This window comes from Anas acuta, chromosome 1 (assembly GCF_963932015.1).
Source record: "Anas acuta chromosome 1, bAnaAcu1.1, whole genome shotgun sequence".
Classification (NCBI taxonomy): Eukaryota; Metazoa; Chordata; class Aves; order Anseriformes; family Anatidae; genus Anas; species Anas acuta.
In genome coordinates, this window is record NC_088979.1 from 88,454,458 (window position 1) to 88,481,706 (window position 27,249).

General features: G+C 35.4%; 1 protein-coding gene across 3 annotated transcripts in view; it reads right to left on the reverse strand.

Moving 5' to 3' along the window:
• Positions 1-27,249, reverse strand: part of IL1RAPL1 (interleukin 1 receptor accessory protein like 1) — a 754,490-nt gene that overhangs the window by 644,391 nt on the left and 82,850 nt on the right. For all 3 annotated transcript variants that reach the window (XM_068686962.1, XM_068686973.1, XM_068686984.1), the window contains one exon: positions 26,717-26,822. In XM_068686962.1, the coding sequence (XP_068543063.1) occupies positions 26,717-26,798 (82 nt within the window). In that variant the 5' untranslated portion in view covers positions 26,799-26,822. The remainder of the gene's footprint in view (positions 1-26,716; positions 26,823-27,249) is intronic.

The following is a 27,249-nucleotide window of genomic DNA, read 5'->3' on the forward strand; positions in this document are numbered from 1 at the left end:
ATGCAAGATCTTGCCAAGACACAAGCTAGAATTTTATGCTTGAAAGTTTGAAAGACACAGCTGCACAAGACATCTTGTAACCATAAATAAGCCTTTCTGTAGCAGAAAAGTTCCTACAGCTACTGTACTTTTACACCCCATAAATAGTGTTTATTAGTTGTGCACAATTATTAAGAATTACTTTGAGCCTGGCCAATCTAGAGTAAACTATAGTGCACAAAAGCAGGATGAGTCTTCATGTACTTTTGAAATTGTGGTAACATATAGTTGAACTACTCTTTGATTATCTTCAGATCCTTCTAACACATCTCCTCAGTCCACAAGATTGGTCCTCAATACTAAGATAAGTTTTTGTATATGCAATGTTCTTTCTTTGAAGAATTCAAAGAATTTCTTTCTCATGCATTTGCCATTTTACTATTCTATAGGTATTCTTGTGTAGAGCCATAAGATGGACTTGATCCATGTGGATCCTTTCCAACTCGAGATATCCTATGATTCCTATGATTTGCTCCTCTGAATCTCAGACAAACTCTTTTGTTTGGCGTACTATGAAATGCTTACACTTTAATGAGCATTATTTAATCATAAGCTGTTCTAATTCACCTAAAAGCCCTAAAGTTTAAGGTTGAGAGTCAGAAAGAACTTGTCAAAATGGTGTAAATGAGGAGAATCAGAGACTACACTGGACTGGCCTTTTAAATTATGTCTCTATTTATTTATTATTTTTTATAAACTCTCTGAAGCTCAAAGGAAAACAGACACTGGAATACTAAATCTGTCTCCCATTATGGTTTAATAAACATTAAAAACTCCATGTGTTGACAGAAAAGAAAATATAAGAAAGTAAAAATTGAGAGAAACAAAAGCAGAAATGATTGAAACCTACTTTAGTATAGTTAGATCTATAAGTAATCTGTATGACTGGAAAACAAAGTGTTCTTTCACTTTCAGTGAATCTACTTAAGTGAAACAGTATGCCAAAACTCACTAGTTCTAGAATATACAATCAAACATGGAAGCATATGGAATCAGACATAACATAAACTAAAACTCTATTTCAATAACATCAACATAGTCAAGGAAGAAAAACTAAATCCAAAGATATCATAAATCTATGAATTTATTTACACTAGTTTTGATGTCAGAGATGTGTACCATTCTTTTAAATACTTGCATAATAGCAGATTATTATTTTTTTTTCTGAGAAGACTGAAATGATCTTATAGACACTATTTTTTTCAGTGCCTAAAGAATGAACTAGAAAAAAATATATATATTGATAAATAGCTGAAACAAGAAATCCCCAGCTTTCTACTGGAAATCAGCTAATGAATATATAATTAACTGTAAAATATTATCCCCACAGGGATGTCTCAGATGAGCAGTGGCCATGTGATTAAGCTAAATTGGCTAACAATAAATTTGAATAATTAAATCAGATTCACAAGTAGTTATTGTAAATTAGAACATGTGGTGTCCTACCAAGTCTGGTAACTGAATGGGAGGTTTCCGTGAAGAAGGTGACATGTATGTTGTAACTGAATCAATTATACATTTTACTAATGACTAAAACAATTCTCTGATTATGTAGTTTCAAATTTTTATTTCTTGTACAGCAGTGCACAAATGTTGTTTTCTGCCTATGATCTAGCTTTAAAAATAAATTCTTTAAAAAGATTATTCCACAAAACCTGTGTGAGTTGGAGTGTATTTTCTCTATTTCCAAATTAAATAAGCATCATCCTTATTGAAAAGGATCTTGCTGTTTTCATTCATACACATGGGAGTAGTATGTATTCACACACAGGTCTATTCTTCTAGAATCCTTAAGGTACATGTCTACCTTAATAGGGTAAAAAAAAAAAAAAAATCACTCTTTTTCCAGAATTTGGCATTTTATTACACTGGCATGTCACTAAACTTCTATTGGGAAAATAAGGTTAAACTCCCTTTTGTAAGGGGAAGAAGAGGAAGAAGAAAGACAGGAGAGGCAAAAATGGGTTAGTATTAGACTTTCATTGTAAATGGGTTAGTATTAGACTTTCATTGTTTGTTGTTCTGCAACATTACAGGACTGAATTTGAGGCATACTATTTCTTCCAGAAGTAGTTAGAGGACTGGATAGATACTCCCCAAATCAACATGATCAGAGAAAATGACTCTAAGGATGCACAAGTGACAGAAATCTGAACTGTTTGCAACTCTACCGCAATTTTATATACAGTAGCATGCTATGAAGTGACTTACAGTGCTTGGAAGCGGACTTACAGATAACTACATGCACCAAGCTTTCCAAAAAAGAAAGGATGCTTTTGTGGAGATGGCTCATTTGCTATGTCTCGGATGCAGAATTAAAAAGCTTCTGTTGAGAGAAAATTCTTTCTTTTAACAATAGTGTTGTAGACACGTTTACTTCAAAAACAAATGAATTGAGTAATCAAAGAAAAATGAAAATACTGACTTAATTTCTCAACCATTTGAAGAAAATTTAAAATTTAAAATATTTAAAGTCAATTTCTGGTGTTTTTAATAAATGATAGTTAAAAATAGATATTTTCAATGATTTTGATCTTCCCTATACTTTGAGAATGCTTAATATATACAAATAGGAATGAATGTAGCTATTTTATAATTGCAGTCCAGGAAATTATTTTATCATATATTCATAGAAAGTAAACTCCAAGAACTATAGCTCAAAAAAGTCACACACATGTATTTAATAGTCAATTCTTTCCTGGGCAAGAGAAACATGAAGCAATGTGCAATGCAGTCAGGAGGTTGGAGGAAAGAGACAGCACAATTTTTTCTTTGAACACAGATGAAATATTGCAACATATTACTCAGCAAAACATCACATTCATTAGACCACTCCAGATTCCTAAGTGCAATAAGGCAGATATTACGTGCTTTAGAAAATGCCAGTAGGGCTCACGCTGCTGACAAAAAATGGAAAGAAAGTTTAAATACATTGAATTGGTGTGGTGTAAATGCCTGAAGTAACTAGGAAAATAGAACTAACATTCACATTTTTAAGGAAAAGGTACAGCTTTGAAGAGGCTTTCAGGGTAGGGCATAACTCCATTATCTGAGCATTCCCTAGGCTCCCAACCTTAGATGCTATCATGCTGGGGAAACTTGGTGTGCTAGCTCTAAGGAACACCACGGAGCGTGGAGTGGAGTGGAGACACCACGGCTAGGCTCTGTAATCAGGTGGGACCTCAATCGTTCTTGTGCACAAAGCTGCACTTTTTGCCACCCTAAGCCAAAGACCTGTCATGTTTTGACAAATGCTGTACCCTAGTGTACTTTTTGCTCATTATAATATCATTATAATACCAAAACACACCTCCATCCCAAAAGCTACCCGCCTCCAAGGTGCGACCACCCCTCACTGAGCATGCGCTCTGAATTTCTCGGGGCCTATTACTTTAAACGGAGACGGGAAAACTTTACACCAATCATAACTAAGACATGCTTGACTAGAGCCACTCAAGCTCCACCTAGAAGACAGAAAATAATATAAATTGGCCCAAGAGAGAGGGGATGTCAGGGAAGATACCATCATCAGCGGAGATACCATCCTGAGGACATACGACATCCTCAGGACCTCCTGACTCCTGGGATCAGTCAACGGGCTGAGCCTCTCTTCCCCCCCCCTTGGGACGCCTTTGGGTGAGATCTGAATATTTGGTTATAAATCTCTATAGAGTCTTTGATCCTTTTAACGCGTTTATTTCTAGGCTGCGCACCTGTAACACCTGTAACACCTACAACACCTATAACACCTGTAACATCTGTAACACCTATAACACCTGTGTATTTCATGCATACTAGCTTGCTTTTGCAGATAGTCACTATCACCGGCAATCCAAAAGAACCTGATTATCTGTTGCTGTAATAAACCATACTTGATTGCATTGTGATAGCTCTCATTAATGCGACTAGGGTGAGGGTGGTTATCCGTGATAGTTCAGTATTCTGAATCTAACCAGACCCCCAGACGGTTAATGCATTTTTGGTGAATGTCTGAACGGACCCCCAGGTGGTTAATACGTTTTTGGTGAATGTCTGAGAGGACCCCCAGGCGGTTATTAAGTTTTTGGTGAATGTCCGAACGGACCCCCAGTTTTGGTGAATGTCTGACTGGTTCAGTACTCTGAATCCAAACGGGCCCGTAACGGTTAATCAGCTACACCCCTTTAACGCGACAATTGGTTCATACTTCATAGAAGAAATGTGTAATCTTTGCCAACAATCAAATGTCTAAATAGTGGTGGGAAGGAGAGAAGAGTCTCAAACCATTCATGAAATCTTTGACACTGGCATTGATAGAGCTTAGATTTGTTGTAGGATGTTGGGAGGTGTTTTATGGCTTGTTATCCATAGAGATGTTCCCTACTGAAGTAAGTGTCATTTGCAGGGCTTCTCTTAGGCTTTGTAAAATTGAACTTCAGAGTTTAAACTGGTCCTACAATCTTGATGGTAAAATCATGAACCCCCATAAAACCATCATGTCTTAGACACCAGCGACTTTTCTCTACATTTCTGAACCGTCTTTGTTGAAGTGAAGAAAAAAAAATCTGAAAATATCACCAACATTTTGATATATATATGATAGTGGAAGAAAAAAAATAAAATAAAAACACTGCCTTTAAAAATAGTAATCTTAAATTCTCTCAAAAAGTGAAAAATACTTTCACGTACATGAAGCCTCTTTTTCTTAACTATGTAACATTATGTTTTAGGATGACACTGCAAGTGAAAATCTACTGTAACACTACCTGCTAATAACTTTTCAGATTAGAATTGATATACATGTATTTTATCTCTAGATCAAAAATACCCCAGACTCCCAGCAATAACTCACAAAGAATCAAGACAATTTCAAAACATAGAAACAAACAAAAAAATCCTTTAGTGGAATTAACAGTATTTGCTTCATTCATTGGTTGACATCATAATACAGTAACAATGTGCATTGGTTTTAAGTGAACTTTTAACATTTTGGCTTCATATCTTGGTTCATATTTTTGGTTGGAAATCTGCCCGCCAGAGAAGGACCTGGGAGTATTGGTTGATAGTCAGCTGAATATGAGCCAGCAGTGTGGCCAGGAAGGCCAATAGCATCCTGGCTTGTATAAGAAGCAGTGTGGCCAGCAGGGGTAGGGAAGTGATTGTCCCCCTGTACTCGGCTCTGGTGAGGCCACACCTTGAGTACTGTGTTCTGTTTTGGGTCCCTTGCTACAAGAAGGACATCGAGGTGCTCGAGCAAGTCCAGAGAAGGGCGACAAAGCTGGTGAGAGTTCTGAAGAACAAGTCTTACAAGGACCGGCTGAGGGAGCTGGGATTGTTCAGCCTAGAGAAAAGGAGGCTCAGGGGTGACCTTATTGCTCTTTATAAGTACATTAAAGGAGAATCATAGAATCATAGAATATCCTGAGTTGGAAGGGACCCTTAAGAATCATCAAGTCCAACTCTTGACACCACACAGGTCTACCCAAAAGTTCAGACCATGTGACTAAGCGCACAGTCCAATCTCTTCTTAAATTCAGTCAGGCTCGGTGCAGTGACCACTTCCCTGGGGAGCCTGTTCCAGTGTGCAACCACCCTCTCTGTGAAGAACTTCCTCCTGATGTCAAGCCTAAATTTCCCCTGCCTCAGCTTAACCCCGTTCCCGTGGGTCCTGTCACTGGTGTTAATGGAGAAAAGGTCTCCTGCCTCTCGACACCCCCTTATGAGGAAGTTGTAGACTGCGATGAGGTCTCCCCTCAGCCTCCTCTTCTCCAGGCTGAACAGGCCCAGTGCCCTCAGCCATTCCTCGTACGTCTTCCCCTCCAGGCCTTTCACCATCTTCGTAGCCCTCCTCTGGACACTCTCCAACAGTTTCATGTCCTTTTTATACTGTGGTGCCCAGAACTGCACACAGTACTCGAGGTGAGGCCGCACCAGCGCAGAGTAGAGCGGGACAATCACCTCCCTTGACCTACTAGCGATGCCGTGCTTGATGCACCCCAGGACACGGTTGGCCCTCCTGGCTGCCAGGGCACACTGCTGGCTCATATTCAACTTGCTGTCTACCACGACCCCCAGATCCCTCTCTTCTAGGCTGCTCTCCAGCGTCTCATCGCCCAGTCTGTAAGTGCAGCCAGGGTTTCCCCGTCCCAGGTGCAGGACCCGGCACTTGCTCTTATTGAACTTCATGCGGTTGGCGATCGCCCATCTCTCCAACCTATCCAGATCCCTCTGCAAGGCCTTTCCACCCTCATTCGAGTCCACAACTCCTCCAAGTTTGGTGTCATCAGCAAACTTGCTCAAAATACCTTCTATTCCTACATCCAGATCGTTTATAAAAATATTGAAAAGTACCGGCCCTAAAATGGAGCCTTGAGGGACCCCACTGGTGACCGCCCGCCAGCCTGACGCAGCCCCATTCACCTTTGGGCCCTGCCCGTTAGCCAATTGCTCACCCATCATATGATGTTTTTATTTAGCTGTATGGTGGACATTTTGTCCAGTAGGATCCTATGGGAAACCGTGTCAAAAGCCTTGCTGAAGTCCAAAAAAATCACATCAGCTGGTTTCCCTTGGTCCACCATACGGGTGATCTTACCATAAAAGGAAATCAGGTTAGTTAGGCAGGAATTACCCTTCACAAACCCATGCTGGCTGGGACCAATGACTGCTTTGTCCCCCAGGTGTGCCTCAATAAGTTCGAGAACCATCTTCTCCATGATTTTACCAGGCACTGACATGAGACTGACAGGCCTGTAATTGCTAGGGTCTTCTTTCTGACCCTTCTTGAAAATCGGCACAACATTTGCCAGCTTCCAGTCTACCGGGACCTCTCCAGACTCCCAGGATCGTTGAAAAATAATTGAGAGAGGTTCTGCGATGACGTCCGCCAGCTCTTTCAGAACCCGGGGATGAATCCCATCCGGACCCATGGACTTGTAGGGATCCAGGTGGAGTAGCAAATCCCGCACACGTTCAGGGTCGGTTGGGAGTTTGTCATCCCCACCGTCCCGGTCCTCCAGCTCGGGGCACCCTGGGTCCCGAAGCCCATCATCGGCATTGAAGACAGAGGCAAAGAAGGCGTTAAGCATCTCTGCTTTGCCTATGTCATTGTCTGTGAGAAGACCTTCCCTATCAAGGATCGGCCCTATATATTCTTTAGTTCTCCTTTTTCCATTCACATATCTAAAAAAACCCTTTTTATTTTCTCTCACAGACACAGCCAGCTTCAACTCTAGGTGTGCTTTAGCCACACGAATTTTCTTCCTACAAACACGAACAGCATCCCTGTATTCTTTCCAGGACACCTGGCCCTCCTTCCAGTAGCGAAACACTCTCTGTTTCTGCCTAATCTCCATTAGAATGTTCCTGGTCAGCCACGCCGGCCTCCTGCCCCGCCTGCCTGACTTGCGATATTTAGAAATTGCCTGATCTTGTGCTTCTAGGAGGCATCGCTTAAAGAATGACCAGCACTGGTGGACATCAAGGCCTTCAAGAGCAGTTTCCCAGGGGACCTTGCTGACTAGTTCCCTGAGCAGCCTGAAGTCCGCTTTCCCCATATCTAGGGATGAGGTTTTGGTGGCACTTTTCCTTCTGTCACCGTAAATTTTGAACTCAACCACTTCATGGTCGCTATGACCGAGGCGGCCACCAATCACCACATCTCCCACCAGACCCTCTCTGTTTTCTAGCAACAGGTCTAGGAGGGCACCTTTCCTAGTTGGCTCCGTTAGCACCTGCACCAAGAAGTTATCATCTAGGTGCTTCATGAACCTCCTGGACTTGCTCGTGTCAGCCGTGTGGCACTCCCAGTTAACGTCTGGCAAGTTGAAGTCCCCCATAAGGACAAGGGGAGTTAATCTCGAGGCCTCTCTTAGTTCTGTAAAGAAGGCTGTAATGAGGTGGAGGTTGGTCTGTTCTCCGATGTGCCTGGTGACAGGACAAGGGGGAACAGGCTAAAGTTGCACCAGGGGTGTTTTAGATTGGATATTAGGAAGAACTTCTTTACTGAGAGGGTTGTTGGGCATTGGAACGGGCTGCCCAGGGAAGTGGTGGAGTCACCATCCCTGGAGGTCTTTAAAAGACATTTAGATGTTGAACTTAGCGATATGGTTTAGTGGAGGACTTGTTATTGCTAGGTCAGAGGTTGGACTCAATGATCTTGAGGTCTCTTCTGACCTAGACTATTCTGTGATTCTGTGATACCTGCTTTATGTGAACTGTGACACAGCAATTTTCCAGAAACTGCATGTTTATAAACAAAGGTATATTCCAAACATTTCTTTCCTGCTCTGTTGAATACAAGGTCTAAACTGACTGCCACCTTTATTATTAGAAATTACTGTACGTCAATTCCTTAGCTGGTGCTAGTTATATCTCTACAGTATGAGCTCCCACAACAGAAAATGATCATATGTTTGAGAGGCATTTTCTACCAGAGCTATATGAACTGAGGAACGTCCAACTCCAAAATAATATGTAACTTTTGTAACATGTAACTTTTAATGTTATTAATTTTGTCTCAAAGCATTTTGCAGAACCTGCTTTCAGCTGCAGGGTGCTTGCTTAAATTCATTCCTTCGTACTGTAAGACTGGTCACAGTTTGGAATTTTGGTATATTTAAAAAAGTAAAACACCTGAAAAGAACCCTTCCATGTGATCATAACATTTCTTTAAAAGGGGATTTTTAGATTATTTTACTCTTAATTAAATACCATGATTTTGTATAAATCCCAAACATACCATGCAGTCTGCCTGGCTGCAGCCCTACCAGTACCCTCCACCACCAACTGAGCAGGTTATCCCATTTTTGAACTACTAATATATTTCAGACAAAAAGGCAAAAATATACTATATTGAACAAAGCCAGAATAAGTAAATGTGATGCCATATCATAGAATCTCACATAGAACAGTAACATTACAGGAAACATTTTATTACTTTGGAAAAATTTCTCAGCATAATAGGGTTATGCAGCACAACATAGTAAAATTAAGCACTATATAGCCATGCATACAGCAACAACAACAGAATCCTCTTCTATAGCCAAAAGAGATTTCAGAAGTCAAACTCTGACTTCTGACACATTATATTTAAAATGACATTTTGCTTTTAAAGCAGGGAGTTGGACTAGTCCATAGCTCCACAAATTTCAATCTTTACATGCTGTTTTTGTAACCTCAGAGGGAAACTTAGTCTCTCCCTAAAGATTAGAAACTGTCTTTAAACTTATGAAAATTGCAGAAGTTAATATTAATAGTCTAGTTGACCCCTGCAGGCAAAATTAATTTATCTCTAACATCACCACTTTATTATTTTTCTTTTTTTTTAATGCAATTTATAAATGTCTAAACACAATAGGAAAGACATTAAAAGTGAAGGGTTCAACTGTTACTGAACAAGACATTTTCTCAAGACTAATGCAATGCAACATCTGCTGTCAATCGTTATGCAGTCTGGTGAAAACTTGGCTCAGGGAGCATTTCCTCCCCAGCGAATTGAAGTTACACAGATAAGAAGAGATGGTAGAGGAGTAATTTGAAATTTTGTTCTAGTAAAATTAGGCCAGCAGAAAATTTTAACCCTCCTTGTCTGGGAGGACCTGTGACACAGATGAGCGTCTGAATTTTGTTGCCTGTAGGGCATTTCATAAAATAATGGAGTTCAACCATTGTACTTTGTGTGCTTAATAAAGGCAATACAATGTTGAAATCATTATTGTGAGAAAGCAGATAAAAGTTCCAGATATTTTTATATATACAGATGATTCCTAATGGCTACAATTGAGGAGTGATTTGCAATTTTTCTTTCTTGCTCTGAGGTAAAGCAACAAAGTGGCATAAAAGGCCCTGGAAATCTACTGAGTTCCTTGAATTTGAAGAGATTTACATCCGGTGAGAATCTATTCTAAAGATTATTGGGTAATTTGATTGTCAACAGCAGTAAACTTGAAAAGCAACTAGAGGAAGGACATTCTACTCACAGAGACTGTCAAGTTGAGAAGTTCAGTAACACCTCAAAAGTGGAGAGGGAAAATTTCCAGATGAGCTGTGTTGTTGGACAGAGATGTTGGATAAGCAAGTGAGTATGCAGAAAGAGTACATTTGAAAAGGTAAGACTATTAATATGCATTTAATTACCATCTAAGAATTTATTGTGGTAGCCTAAAGACTGAGACTTTTAGGTTCTCTGCTTTTTATTTTTTTCTCTTTTCTTTACATATTATTCCTAGTGGAAGTAATTAATTGGTAAGATAACATTCTCCATATCAAATATTTTGTATGGGAATATATTTGCTATGCTTAACTATATTAAAGCCAATATGTAAATTACTTTTCTTTGTGCTGGATAAATAATAATGTTTCCCAGATCCTCCAACATCTGAAATAAATTCTTAGAGTAGCCAACATTAAAAATTAATGGCTAGGCTATTATACATTTGGCTAGTCTGTTATGAACAATTGGATGAATTAATTGAAATGCTTGTATTAGGAGATCTCTTCAGACTAATGCTGGATCTTTCTGTCTTTATATAAAGTTGCAGCTGGTTCAGTACATACACTCAGCTTGTATGTGAAGTAGACTCGGGCCATTGATGATCTGAATGGGACGTGCAACTCAATACAAGCCAAGTTTCAAGTTGTTTGTCCACGTTTAAAAAAAATATATATATATATCTATATCTATATATATCACTTCTCCCTTCATTTCAGGAAGTCCTTCACCTCTATATAATTCCATGGTTGCTGCATTCAGACAAGGCTGACAATTTCAGTAATTGAAGTTATAAAAAACAGTTTAAAGTCTCAGTTTTAAAAGTGAATCACTTTGCTTTAGGACAGTTTTGCTTATCACATTTGTCTTTTATTTTAAAGTGCTTTTGTTGTTGTTTGTATTTACTTATTTAAGTGATCTCCTCTCCTCTGTCTAGAGTTTTGTGTCCTTCCCTCTCCCCCCTCCCCCCACTGAAGCAACTCAACCCTTTTTTAATGCTCTGAGTTTAGGTATACTTTGATCAATTTAATAACCTGTGACACTAGGTTCTGAGCTGACAAACTAGTGCCATTGAATATCAACCAAATAGGGGAAAAAAAAACCAACAACAACAACAAAAAAAAAAAAAAAAAAAAAAAAAAAAACTAGAAAAACAAAGGAAGTGTTTCTAATCATAATTGAATTTATTTATATTTTCCCTTCTAAATTTCAATGCATAGGACTATAAAGTCTACAAAGTCTTATTGATTTACATTATATACGAGAAAAGAAAAAAATAATAATAGAGAAATACTAGGTTATTCAGAAATGCAATGTGCAGAAATACAATGTTCAGAAATATTTACTCTCAATATAGAAGAAATGCTGGTAACAAGAGTGCAGGAATTATACAATATACAAGATAAGCTTTGCATGTTGAAGAATGAGAAAAATCTGTTTGGTGTTTGGAAGTTCTTGCACTTTGTCCTATTTCAATTTTCTCCTGCACTCCACTGAGGGAGAGTCAGAGAGTGGCTGTGTGGTGCTGTGCTGCCTGCTGGGTTAAAGCACAGCACTGTTGATTTCAAAATTTGGTATGTTCTGCTTAAAATTAGCATCTTAGGGAATATTTCCAAAGAGTATCATTACAATACATTATTTCTGAAGTTCCTCTAAGAGTATTCAAATTAGTTATGCATCAGGTTGCTTTTCTCATAAATACCATTGTGACTCATGTTGAGAAATTATGTCCTAATTAAGACTCACATTTCAACTAATGTGATGTGTGTATATCTAAAACACATAAGCAGTAAAAGATATAGCTACATAACTCATTTTAGTCTGAAATACTAAAAGCTGTAAAGTTTTCCAGAAACCAAGAACCTACTAATATTTTATATCCTATTTCTTCTTATCCAATCAAAGTTGCAATCTTCCTAGGTACAGAAGGAAGTTTTAAGGACCCTTCAGATTCAATAGGTTGAAAACTAAAATGCACTGAATAGGGGGAAATGGGTCAGTATAGAATTTCTAACATACATTAAAACAGAAATACTCAAAGGTCAGAACGTGGACCTCTTGCTCAGGTTAAGTAATCAACTAAACACATCTACTGAAATTAAATTTTATTTAAAGAATTATCTAACTGTAACAAAGAGATCAAGATTTTCTGCTGTAAACAAGTTCACAATAATTAAATGAGTCTGTGTCCATTAAACTGGAAATAAAATAAAATAAATTAAGAAATATGAAAATGGTAACTGATGGATAATCTGAAACAAAACAATAAATAAATAAATAAATAAAAACATAACAACAACCAATAACCAAAACAACATTAAAGAGGAAGCAATTACTGAAAAAGAAATATATATACATATCTTTCTGTCCTGGTTTCAGTTAGGACAAAGTTAATTTTCTTCCTAGTAGCTGGTAGAATGCTATGTTTTGGCTTAGGATGAGAAGAGTGCTGATAACATGCTGATGTTTTAATTGTTGCAGAGCAGTGCTTACACCAAGCCAAGGATTTTTCAGCTTCTCGCTCTGTCCAGCCAATGGGCAGGATGGGGGTACAGCAGGAGCTGGGAGGGGACAGACCCAGGACAGCTGACCCAAACTAGCCAAAGGGGGATTTCTATACCAACTGACATCATGCTAAACAATATATAGGGGTGGCTAGCCAGGGGATGAGGGCTGGACTGCTCAGGGTTAGGCTGGGCGCTGCCAGTTCACCCAGCCCAATACTGGCAGTTAGTACTTTTATTATTAGTAGTACTATTATCATCATTATTGTTATTATTATTATTGTTATTATTATTTTCCTGTCTTAATAAACTATCTTTATCTCAACTCACGGGCTTCACTTTCCCATTTCTCTCCCCCATCCCTGAGAGGGAGGGGAGAAGGTGAGAGAACGACTGTGTGGTGCTTAGCTGCCAGCTGGGTTAAACCATGACACTGTCTGAACTGTTTCTCAGAATACTTGCTGTTTGTATAGCTTGTACTTTTGTCCTTAAAATTGTGTGTATTTTTTTTTTTCTGCTACTGATGAATTCAGGTTCAGGGTGAAAAGCTACACAGTACACTTAATTTCCCAATAGTAAAGACAAGACTGTTTTCCTACGTATTTTGAATGGAAGATACATCTTAAACAGGAACTAACTATCACAAATATAAAATTAACAAAACAAAAAAAGTAACATTAGACAAGAACCTGTCATGCTACTTCAGGAAAGTCAGAAAATTACAAAAAACAGTAGCTAAAATGAAATAATTTGTGATAGAATCTGTATCTTCTCCATCTTTACCTTGTTCAAATGGAAATTAATTTGTGAATTCAAAAATTATTTTTTCAAATACAGAAACAACTTTAGTGATTCAATTTCATATTGCCATGTAAATCAAAAAGCTGCTTGCTAATCAGACACTACATTTTCCCCCAAGAAATAACTTAAAATACATCATGAGACTACCTATACCAAAACTATAATAAATAATTCAAACCCCAAAATACTCCACAAATGAGTACAATGCCCAGAAAGAAAGAAACAGGACTTCAAGAGAATGAAACAAGCAAATCTCACCTTTTATTTGACTGAAGCCAGTATAAACAGAAATTGCTCCCACCTGTGACTTATCACTCAGAATTCACCTCAGCAAGGAAGGACGGTGAAGCAAGCATGCATAACATATTATTTGGTTCTCTAGAGTGTGATAGAGCTTGATGCCTAGATATTAGAGTAAGAGGCAGACAGGATTTACAGACTTAATACTAAATTTGGTCTAGAAATTAAGATCAAACAAATGGGGGAGAAATTAAAGAGCAATTTTCAATGAAAATATTAATAAAAATCAACCTAGTACAGCATAAATTAAATTAATTAATTTTAGTAATTACTAGTAGTAGAAAAAGAAATGGATTGCAATTTTTTTGATGGTTAACAAATCAGCTTTGATACAAACAAAAAATGAGAATCAGATAATTTTAAAACTATTGCACAATCTATAGCAGTGTTTCACTTTCAAGAGTTCTTACATATTACTAATACTTGCAACTCTCTGTGTCAGAACACTAGACTCCCTTGATTTCCATTTTAAATAAAAATACACTTCTGCTCAATAGGATTCAGAAAATCCTCAACAACATTATTTAGAGGACAGCTGCTGCAGTACCTACAGTAGGCAGTATGTATGTATGCAGGAAATTATGTGAGACATTGGCCTCCCACTGTTGATCATAATTTTTAATATATTGTATTTATTAAAAATTAAAAAAGACCTTGTATTTATTTAAAAATTGAGAAAAAGAAATAATAACTATTATCCTTCTCTTAGACTATATCTTAATAATAAAAAACACTTGAATATTAACCATATATAGTAGAATATATATAATCAAATATATAGAGAAGAATGTCTACCATAGAAAATAAGCCATCCTACTCTACCATTCCCAATAATCAAAAGAAAAGCAATCTACTTTTATTACAATTATTCTTATGAACCCTAATCTTGAATTTCTTGGTTTTTTTAAGAATTATTTTTCAGTCTCTGACAACTGTTCTGTGTGAGGTTATATTTTAAGGCATAATACAGCAATGGACTAATGGGCTATTAGTATTGTTATTCTTCAAACTTCTATTTTGACCTTACCAAATACTGTTTCTGGTGAGTAACACATATAAAAGTGTCTTGGTTTTGGCTTGTGTAGAGTTAGTTTTTTTCATAGAGACTCATATAATGATAGTTTTTTTGCTTGCTTGTTTTACGTTGTTCAATGAAAACAGTGGTGATAACAAACTGATGATTTAGTTGTTGCAGAGCAGTGCTCACACAGAGACAAGGACTTTTCAGCTCCTCGTGCTGCCCTGCCAGCAAGGAGGCTGAGTGTGCTCTGGAGGTGCGCAAGAAGCTGGGGGAGACACAGACAGGACAGCTGATTCAGACTGACCAACGGGATAGTCCATATCATATGGTGTCATGCTCAGCAATAAAAGCTGTGTCAAAGAAGGAGGAAGGGAGGGATGTTCATAGTGATGGCATTTGTCTTCCCAAGAAACTGCTATGTGTGATGAGCCCTGCTTTCCTGAGAGTGGCTGAACACCTGCCTGTGGATAGGAAGCAGCGAATGAATTCTTTGCTTTGCTTGCATGCGTGGATTTGCTTTCCCTAGTAAGCTGTCTGTATCTCACTCCAGGAGTTCTCACACTTAGAAGTGTGAGAACCTTTCCACACGGTGAAAGTAGGTGAGTGGCTGTGTGGTACTTTGCTGCCTGATGGGGTTAAACCACAACAAAGAGTCAAGTGCTTCTAAGCAGCATGTTGATTCAAGTGCCAAGAACTCCTCTGTTAAGACGCCCTAGACTTTAGGGAATCTTATGTGTTTCCACATTAGTTTAGGCAGAAGAGGATGTTTTTGTTTTTGTCTTTTTTTTTTCTTTTCCTCCTTCACGGGTTCTCAGAAGTATTTGTTATGTTCAGATTTTGATCCATGAATAAGCAGATTTTGCATTCAGGTCCTATATGAGGGCTGGTGAAGAGTATTTATACCAACTTGAGATACTCAGCAGGAAAGACAGTAGATAAAGGTGTTAAATGATGCTAGGGAAAAAAAGAATCTCACTGAAAATGTATCTAGGAACTAAATTAAGTAAGTTAAACGTTCTGTGTTTGAATGTGTTAAGTTGGCTCAAGCATTTCACAGTTTATTCTTCTTCTCCTTGACAAGACAGCTACTTTTCCCAAGAAGAAAACCATTTTCTAACAAAAATGGTTTTCCACAATTTTTTTTCCAGACTTTATGTCTTTGGTGTAAGCTTCCTACTTCATCCCTTAACAGTCCCATTTTGCTAAAACTCCACAGCAAGTAATAAACTACAAAATGGATGTATGTATCTTCTTTGTAAAACAAATAATACCAACTTAGTATTCTCCTGAATAATTTATTTTAATGTTAATTACTCAACTAAAATATTGTTACTGACAGTCTCCTATAAAAATTAAGCTTAGCATTTGATTTTATTTCTCCAATTATTATATATGCAAATATATATATATATATACACATAAAGTATATTTAAAATATTGCCAATGGCAAAAAGAAATCTATAATACAAAAATGCAACTTTGTGCAGAATATGACCTGATGCATTCAGGGGAACGACAGTAGGGCATTCATTAGCCTCCAGAAAGCCCCTTCCAAAATTCACTCCTAGAAAAATTAGTTGGACTCCTTGTCATACTTGGCTTAGCCTGTTTGACCAGAAAGGGTTCAGGGTATCTCTCTATATTTTCATTCCTTCTTTGTTGTGCCCCACCTAGAACATCACTTATGCTTAATAGCATCTCTGTTGAGTAGGAAAAAAATTGAGCCTTCCCTCACAGCACAGAAATATATGTAGATAGATGCATACAGGTAGATTGCTGGGTAGATAGGTAGGTAGGTAGATTTTACGTTGTTCCTTGCCTTTTTATTTGTTTTGCTTTCAGCATTCACTTTGGGTCATATAGTCAAAGACACTCAGCAGAAAATTTGGTTTCAGACATGCCAACCCTGTACCTTTAAAAAATAATAGCAATAACACCTTTTTTCCAGGGTGCGCTCTTCTTATCTGGACAACCAAAGTGTGTTGCTGTTTTTACTGGAGGTTGTTGATGCTTGATATTTAATTTTTAATTTTTAATATCTCAAGTCACTGTCTTTATTCTACCTACTGCCACAAACATCATTAAAGAAAAGATCATAGTGAAGTATATAAAAATGCATGAAAGTAGCATACTTAGCATGAGGCATTTTTTCCCTGTAAGAAACTACAATAATTCTCATATTACCAAGGGTATTAACTATGGTTAAAAGTGAGGTGACAAGGGAATGGTAAAGCGTAAAATGTACATTCATTTTTCCATGTAGGACTCCATTTTTACCTTAAGTTTAAATACATGTATAGTTCAAATACATTTCCAATTACAAAGAAAATAAATAATCTTACTGTGAAAGAAATGGAACATCTTGAACAGGTACCAAGCAAATTTAATTAGCATTACTTCCAGGTAAGTCAAATTTTTAAACCTAATTACCATCTCTAGGTGTATCCTTGGTATGTTGCAACTCCACATAGCATCTCAGAAGTATGATTGTGAACACATAATGATTACGATTCAGATGAGGCAACCCACTCATAACCTGAGAGATAGGTTTAGGCCTTTTCTAATCTGGCAAATTGAAGGTCAAGAAGACTAAAAAAAAAAAAAAAAATGTCCTTAAAGAGCAATCCTGAAGTCAACTGAACACAATCCTGAGCAAGCTGTAGCTGACGTTGCTTGAACCAGCAGAGTTGGACTATATGATCTTAAGTCCCTTCCAACCTAAGTGGCTCTGTAATTAAAATTGGAATTATCAGTTGGAAATATTTCAAATAGAATTACAAATGATTTAAAAGACGGGAAAAATCATTCTGTTGCCAAAGATGAAAAAGTCATTTGTGGAAGTGGGCTACTTCAAATGAATTTGCAGATTGCTTCAACACAATTGGCTACTTTGCATTTGTACACCTGAAAGATTCCTGAAAAAAAAAGTTATATATTCAGAGCAATGCATTAAAATTATAGGAGCATTCAACCTTCAAATAACATAGCTACTTTGCAATTTACTGTCATAGCAGTTTGATAATTGTCCTTACAATTGCAAACAAACAAACAAACAAAAAAACCAACCTCCTTCTTTTGCAGAACAGCTTAAAAAAATCTTAAAAAATCCTAAAGTAATGACAGACATTCTGCATTACACACTTGAAATAAAGACTATAACAGCCAAACCTACTCTGAACAAGAATGGCTGAAGATATCAGTACTGGTGATGACCTTTTCATGCTAAGTTGCTTTCCATATCCTTATCATATCTTTGTGAATGCTGCATTGATAGCACTTTCTCCCTCCATCTTTCAGAAAGGAACAAGACAATAAGTATTTTAATCTGGGAGATTTCATCATTTTTAATTTAAGTGTAGCAACAAAACATATTTTAATTAGAAAACCTTATTATTACAACTCATTTCTATATTTTAATAATATTTCAAAACTGAGTAAACTTAAGCAAAAAAGGCGAATCTATCAGATGGTCATTACTTGTCCTTGATGTTTTTTTCTCCTTATTCTCCACAGTCATTATTCTACATAAAAGTGACAGCATAAAATTCAAATAAATAAATCTTATGCAGCAGCTATTTCTGATCAAAGGTCACTTGTTCTTTTACATCTTCTAGGCCACTTGCCAACAGATGCCAATCAGCAAAACTACCGCCACCAATTCCCTAGGGACAACAAGAGACTGTGGGAGCAGAGTCATTCTAAACAGCTACTAAAACTCAGTGACTGAACTATGTAAGAATATCTATTACTGTCCTCTTGGCTTTAGATTTTGCTTTGTCTCCTTTACTATCATAAGTCATTTCTTGGTATGTTTTACACACTATAAAACATTGACCCTTTGATACTGCAGACAGGCTTTCCATATACTGTGGTTATTATTCATCATCTCCCAGAACTCTGTAAAGTATCAGTATGGATCCTAGCAACAATAAAAGGTCATATAACTATCTTTAAAATGTCAGCCATCCAGTTCATAAATGCTCACAGAAGAAGTAACAATGCATTCACAGTGTCTCCAAAAAAAGAAGTATGTCAAAAAGTATCTGTACTGGTGATGGAGTCATTCCATATTGCCCAGAACCTCTAGTGGCACAGAATTATATTGGTCTGTTCCTTTATAACACAGCCCCCACCTGCGCTTTAGTAACCACTGCTGTTCATCTGACACACCAAATAGTGTCCTTATCTTAGAAAAATAGAACAGAGACCAGTAGAGCTGAACTGCCCCTCTGCACAAACGTCTGTTGAGGCTCACTAACAAAACTAGTTTTCTTTCCAACAAGATTATTCCTCAGGGTTTTGAAATGAAAGCTCTATGCTGAAAATTACACCGTGTCAATGCAGCAATGAAATGTTCCTCAGCTAAAGAGAAGTACTGAAAGTAAGCATTCCTTTAAAGAAAATACACACTTCCTATTTACAGTGACACAAACACAGAAACAGGTTCAGAGTCATACACTGTCTGAAACCTATAGCAACATTTTGCATATTCAGAATACTAAATAAATTAATCTTTAACTCCTACTTTCTCCCTTGACTTGCAAAAAGAAAGACATGCTTTTTTTTCTTAACAACAACTCTCTTTTTTTTTTTTTTTTTTTTGATTTGTTTTGGTTTCCCTTATAATAAAAGGGAAAAAGGCAAGGATTGTACCAAAACTGGAGTCAACAACTTTGTCATATTTAATTGTGGGATGGTAACATGGATACTTTTGTTGTCTGTGTAAGATGCTCAAGTTTTCCCCTCAACTTTCTGTCCCTTCTCTCTCAAAAATAAAAATGTTTCACAGAGTTTCCCCCTTTAGTCCCATGGTTACAACCACAAGTAAGGCTACATATTACTAAGCCAATTCAAAATGAGTATTTTGAAACAATCCTCATACAAAACAAAAAGGTTCATTTCTTCACCAGGTTGAGCAGTAAGATTGCCCTCCTCAATCCCCCAAATCAAGTAAGAAAGCTACATGGATCTTTGATTAGGAATTAAATTTGCTGTCTTCTTGCACCAAATAGAGAAAAAGGGGTTTCATGGCACTAATCGTAATTTTAATCCCTCAAATTTAGAGAAAAAAAAAAAAAACAAAAAAAACTCATTCATCCAAGTTAATCTTACAGGTCAGATAGACTTGGATAGGCTCTAAATATTTCAAGTTCTATGAAACCACCCAACAGACCGCTAACCTCATAAATTAATAATGGAAAACTAGCATTCTGTAACAGAGTGAAAATAACAGTTAGAGGCCATTAATATCAATTGACATAAACTCCTATGGCTCACAAGAAGCACAGTCTTTAATTGTTCTAAATTATTTGCTTCAAGCTTAATGTACTTGGAGAACTGTAGATACTGTAGATACAAGTGTTCTGTCTATAGATTGTGTAAGAAAAAAAAAAAAAAAAGAAAATTGATATATTTATTCATTTAAGTTTTGAACCATCTGATTACTATTCAGTGCATGTCAGATCCAATATGACATTCATCAACTAATTACGTTTTGACAAGAATCCAAAAGAGAATACTTAGGCAATCAAAACAGAGACAGAATGAAAAAGAGAGTGGTACCACTTTAGGAAAAGCACTAAGAGCAGGATGACAGTATAATAATATAACAATATAGTAATATGCAGTTGGGACACCAAGCCTCACTCACAATGGGTTAAAAAAAAAAAAAAAAAAAAAAAAGTTTAAAATACAAATACTTAAATACTGTATACCAGACTCCTGATCAGGCTCAGTACTTGATTGTGAAAAAGTTCTCAGAGTGTTTTTGCCAGATAATCTGGATTATAGATTTATTATTATTATTAATATTATTATTTGCTATTTTATTGCAGAATAGAGATAATTCATTTGCTAGGTCCAGCTAAAAGTAATGTTTTAGAAAAACAAAAACTGTCTTCTCTGTGCAGAGATACCCTTGATACATCTGATATTATGCTCTAAAATGTACTGATTCTTGTGGAAGATATCAGTCATAAAAATTCAGAAGGCCATATTTTAGAAAAATGTACACTTACAGTTCTCAAATAATACAAAATTAGCAGAATAACTACTAGATATTTTAAACATATATTACGTATATGATATATTACATATATGACAGAATTTCACCAGTTTTAGAAAGAATCTTGAATTACATTCATCTAGTTAAAATCAGTACCTGGTTCCTACAAAACAGACAAAAATTCAGAAACACCAAGAAGGTTTGCAACATTAAAGCTCATCTTCCTTTTTTTGTAATCTTGATCTCCCACACAAGTACAACTAGAACCACCTGTATTCATTCACAGTTGCTAAGGCACAGAAATGCTAGACATTAAAAACAGAAGTAATCTTCAATCTTCTCCTGAATGACATAATACATGTACAAACCTTAACTTAATAATAATGATATGAAGGACCCTGTACATATCCTGATAACCTATTGGACAGATTGCCCTCCCAGTTAAATTATTTCTATTATAGAATAAATTTAACCTAGAAAATTTCCTTTTGCCGTACTAAAGCTGAACACAGAATATAGCTCCTTCATTAACTCCATGCCTAACAACAGAGGATCACAGAAAATAATATGAACTCTAACCTTTTTTGATATAAGATGACATCAAATTACTATTAGGCAATGTAAGTGCCTAACATACCACTACGGTTACAGTATCTAATTATAATTCTTGATGTCATCGCATTTTTTTGCAGTTTTCCCCCCATTACTCCAGCCCCTTTTAACATTTTTTTTTTTTAACAACTAAAAGAAACCCTTTGTCTATTCATCACCCTTGAAAAAAAAACAAAGCCACCAGATGGCATTGCAGTGCTCAAGTATTTTTTTAATATCCACATTATAGGGAAAAATCTGTATGGATCAGTAAGACAGTCTCTTTCCTAACCTACTTCCTGTTTCATTAATATTAAATAATTCAAAAGCAAATACCTCTCTTCCTCACAAGTAAGCTATCAAATACCACTTGGCCTGAAAAGAACAGACATTAAGAAACATAAGTTGCTGAAGATATAAAACCATGTGGATAAAAATTCTACTATTTAATTCAACCTAGTACAGGATAATTTAAAGAAAAATCACAGAAAAAAAAGCATTTAGAAATACATTATCAGGAAGTTCACATATTAGCAAGGGCTGCTGTGAGCAACAAATACTCAGTGGACTGCATTTTTTTAAATTTAAGCCAATCCCTGTAAAAACGCATGATGAACAAATCAAAATATATAGACTTTAAGTATTTATTCTACCTTTCCATCAACAGGACATGGTGAGCAAACAGAGAACTAGTTTCAAAAACAAGATTCTTTGAGATATTTTAAAAAGTCCAGTGGTGCAAGAGTTAGTTCCCCCTTCAGCAGGTCACATGTGCATAATTGTTCATTGTTCAAATATGTTCATCTTTGCAGTTACTTTTGAAGGCTCGGAAGACTCTCTAGAGGCTTAATTCATGAAGACTTCACTGTATACCTAAAATAGGTAGTTAACAAACATTATATCTACCCTGAAGTCACTTTTTGGAATGGCAAAGATTAAGGGAAAAGCTTTTTTCACTCTTAATTGAGAAGTCGTTAAAATTTGTAGGAGTAGTGCATTCAAATAAAATTGACAGAAAAAAAGTGTGTGCTTAAGCCTAATTTAATTGCAAACCTAGATATAGGAATATGTTTCTTTTTTGCTTCATTTTTCTATATTAATTAAACTATTACTGGAACTGCTCATGCAGCCATTTTCATTAGTTGCTCAAAATTATTAGATATTAGGTTAAAATTAGATGAGGTTAGACTAGTTATCAAAGTTATTAGGTGCTCAAAATGTGAAATAAACTCATTTTATATAAAAGAGTCATCTGAAACTGTTCGTTACATGACAGAAATAATTTTAAAAAATAAAAACAAAACAAAAATAAGACGTATATTCTTTCAGAAAGAAACAGAATCAAACATAAAAGATAAAGTGTTACACAGGTATGTCACACAGCTGTGAGCAAGCTAATTTAAATTGTTTTCCTGATAATATAATAAATATTTGATTAATAATTTTCTCTATACATCCTGTATTATCATATTTACTTCATGAACATCACACGGTTATACAAGTTTATAACCACTCTCCTGTTTATGAAGAATTCAAGAACTTCCTTTAAGTAATGTCATTTAAGTACTTAGCATAATGACAACTCTCCTAATCAAACATTTAATCCAATGCAGCACAAGCTAAGTTTTCTCTTACACTGAATTTTTAACCTGCTTTTCAATCAACAGAAGCACAGACAAGAATAGCATATTGATCCTAATTAATTACATGTAAAACTACCTCTGTGGTATAACATAAATCCTGAAAGATAATAGATGGTCAGCATTGTTATTCATTTCAAAAAGTAAAAATAGAATTTGAACCTGCAAATATTTCCACATTTTTGACATCCTCACCAACATTCTGAACATAGGTTTTCACATTCTTGACAGTTCAGAGAAGTGGCTGGAAATTCATTTATACCAGATGGGGTAGCTCCTACTTTAATTAATCACTATCTTTTTAGCGAAGCTGATATAATCCTTATAGAAGTAGTTCGAATATTAGCAAGATAATCCAACTAATAGCACATAAAAGACAATTTTCAAGGATATAATTCTTTTTAATATAAATATAATTCAATTATTTACATATATATTTATATTTATATATTGCACAACAAAAATGGACTGAAAGGAACAAGTCACAGTTAGAACAACAATTCAGCATACTAATGCAAAAACTTCTCCACTTTTAAAACATTCCTTTTCCTTTTCTTGATAACAGAGAAGGAAGATTAAAAAAACAATGCTTCTCTAAAAGGTGATACTACTACACCATATTTATTACACCATATTAACATATTTTATTACACCATATTTATATCATATCATAAGTATGAAAATATGCCACCATCTTCACTTTGCTATTCATTTAATGCTGATTTTTCAGGGACAAAGTGAACTCAGGGGTAGAACTGAGGCCTTGTATAGCACCACTAATTCATTTTTATTTCATTTTTTTAGCTGTTTAGCTCATAAGTCAGAATATATATATTTTATTTAATTTAAAATTATAACATTTGAGAAAATTTCACTCAAATAAGGAAGATTTCATATTGTGAACAGAGAGATTTATTATTAACTGAGATGGAAAAATAAGTAAGAGCCAAAGGAGAGGGTGGTGGCAGCCATTAAGTGCAAATATTCATTTATTTAGAAATTATTTATTTTTCCAAAAAGGCATGCAAAAGATATTAAAGCCTTTACTTTTCCAATTTAAAACAACATTTACATCATGCTTCAATTTAGCGTTACTCTTAATTCATTACAATTCTAAAATTGAGTCACACTGGATTCCAAACAAGAAGTTGTTTCCTCGTTTTCATACAAAAAAAAAAAAAAAAAAAAAACACAACAACAAAAAAAAACTTCCTATATTCAAGCATTACAGTTTTCTATTTTGCTCTTACATTCAATTTTTATGTAAGAAATAGAAGTATAATGACATTCAACTTTTAAATAAATCAGAATCACACATCATCCATCTATAACAAGAAGACATTCCAAGAGACAAACTAATGAACTTACAGTAAGCAGGTGATCCATGCAATACAAACAACTAGATCATGTCCTTGGTCTAAAACCATGTCCTTGATCTCTGCATCCTCTGAGGAGCATACCCATGTAAAACTAAAGTTTGATTTTCCGAGTTGATTTAATTCCCTATTTACAACTGGTTACTTGCACTAGTTTTAGGAAACTGTTTTTATTTTCACACTACAGATAAATGAATATTATTTTGGCAAAACTTCTATGAAAGCAAATAAGGTTATATTTGCAAGAAAAAACAGGATCAAAAAATAGTATTTCCAAATAGCCAGAGGAAAAATTAAATTAAATTAAAATAAAGTAAAATAAAATAATCAAACCATGTAGCATCATGCATGTATTACATTCCATCTACTTCTATACTTTTTCTCCATGTCAAAAGTCACTAAACAACATGACCAAAGGCAGAAGGGTCTGAAAATTTCTGTAAAATTTTTCCTTTGCACACACACTACGACAAAATAGTCTTCCTAGCAATACAGCTGAAGGAAACTATGTACTGTATCAGCAGATCTCATGCATCAAGAACCATGTTATAGTAAGATGAGATTCAAAGATTTCTGTTACTGCTTTTACTGTTTTGTGGTTTTTTTTTTTTTTAAACAACATCAGAATGAGAACGTATTCAGAAATTCTGAAAAAGTATTGTGTCTTCTTTCCTTTGGCTGGACATCAATTACATTTCTTTTCCAAAGAGAAATTAAAATTAATATTTTATTTACTGCTTTTCCTTTACTTGGTTAATCTCAGAAAGAGAATACAGACAAAACTGATTAAATAGAATGCAAAGACAACCTGGGTTTGTATTATTATAACATTTAAATAGAAAGCTGGCTAGTTTTTTTTGGCTCCTTAAAAATGGATATCATTGTAAAAGTTACTTTAAGAGGATCAAAAATATTTAAACTAAATTTGGATTGAGGCCTCAACCTAAAGTTCACAAGTACTAAACTGTAATCGAATGGAAAAACCTCTTGCAAGCAAATTCAAAATATATCTGTGGTATCAGTCTAGGCAGACATCATACTGCAAACACATCAACCATCACCAAGTCCTTGGCTCTTTACATACTAAGTAAAAGCCAGTTTTCTTCACATACTAAGTAATAGCCAGTCTTCTTGAGTTTATATTTTAATCTCAAGTTTTGGTTGAGGAATAATTTACAATTAGAGTGGTATTCCTTATTTACCTTCCTTCAGTCTACATTTCTAGTCACTAAACTATTGAAGAGAGAACCCATTTCATAATGTTGTTTCAAGTATAATCCATTCAAAACACAAAATATTTAAACCATTGCCCGAAATATAGAAAGATCTGTGCCCTCCCTAAACATCACTTAAGAGGAATTACTAGTGTTACAATTACTAGTATTACTAGCAGACAAGTCCATCTGGAAACAGATTAAAGGCGGGGAAAAAAAAAAAAATGAAATCAGGGCCAGAATTCTAAAATAGTACAACAAAAGACACCTAAAGCACTCCAATGCCAAAAGGAAAATAACTAGTAAAAACAAACCTAATTAATTAATTCTCTCAACATGGGATCAATCCTTAAGGATTTAGTTTTCCTTAGTCCCATTGAGCAAAATAGGAACTTGCAGAAATGTTATCCTATAAATTTTTCGTTATCCACTGAAAAGTGAAAAAGGGGGAAAAAAAAGAATTTCAGGATGACAAAGAATGAACTGAAAAACACACAATCTTACTATTGAAGTTCCCCTTATTTACATATGAAGATAAGCAATCTATAATAACATTATGAAAGATGATGGGCAAACATACCACCTCTGCTAGGTTTCTGAAAAAAAAAAAACACAACACCTATATTTGCTGCATCAACTATCAATCATTTGCTCTTCAACCATGTATCAGGTAGTCCTTTTAAAAATCTCTTTTCCTGTTCACTTTCCAAGGTTACTAAAACCATGAAAAATATACGTGATCTATTATTTGTATATACATATATACGTATACATACGTATCACTTATATGTATCACGTATATATACGTGATCTACGTATTACAAAAATCCATAGCCTAAATGAAAACTACATGAATTGCATAACCAAGAGATCCTTCACCATAAAATATATAGTCAAAAAGATAAATCCAGCAGCTTATATTAAAGACACTGGCTGCAACAAGGTCTTTTAAGTAAGCCAAGTCTTTTAATTCCTGGGGATAAGATGGGGAAAAAAACATTCTCCTTTAACAGATCAATTGTTATATTGTTTTTACACTACATATCTGTAGTATTTAACATTTTCTTTTTTCCATCAAGTTCACATCACATGATAAAAATATATAGAAGCTACCAACTTTTTTGACGCAAAGTTCGAAATCCTCTTAACTATATTTCAAACCATCATAACAATATCTTATTGTGTATTTATAAATTTTAAGATTTTTTTTTTCCCCAAAACATATATCATAACCACAGAGATAAAGATTTACTTACCTGATCCTCTTTTGGTCACAACCTTCAAGCTCTGAGTTAGAGTAGCATACAAGAGAATCAAATTTGGAATGGGAGCTTTCATCTTCTATCTTTCCACAGCTGCTCCCTAGAGTTCAAAAAAGAAAATACTGGTTTTATACTGGTACTGAAAAAAAAACATTGCAGCAAGCAATTATACAAAATATTGTCACTGTAGAAATTTAGATTTTTTTTTTTTTTTTTGTGAGCAGCTTAACCCACCAACATGATATATCACTGCTAAAATAAACAAATAAATAAATAAATTGAAATCACCTTAAAGCAAACACATGGATGCACTACATTTAAACCAGGAGCCTGAGTTCTAATTTTGTCTGCATATTGAAAATTCATTGGGTTACTGTTAAATCCACGTAACAGATCTCCTGGATCATTATTGATCAATTTATCCTATGAAAAAGTGTGATCTTTGTATTAAACCTGAAAAATCAAATTATTTCTTTGAATCATTTTTCCCTAAAATTATTATTATTATTATATTAATAATATAATAA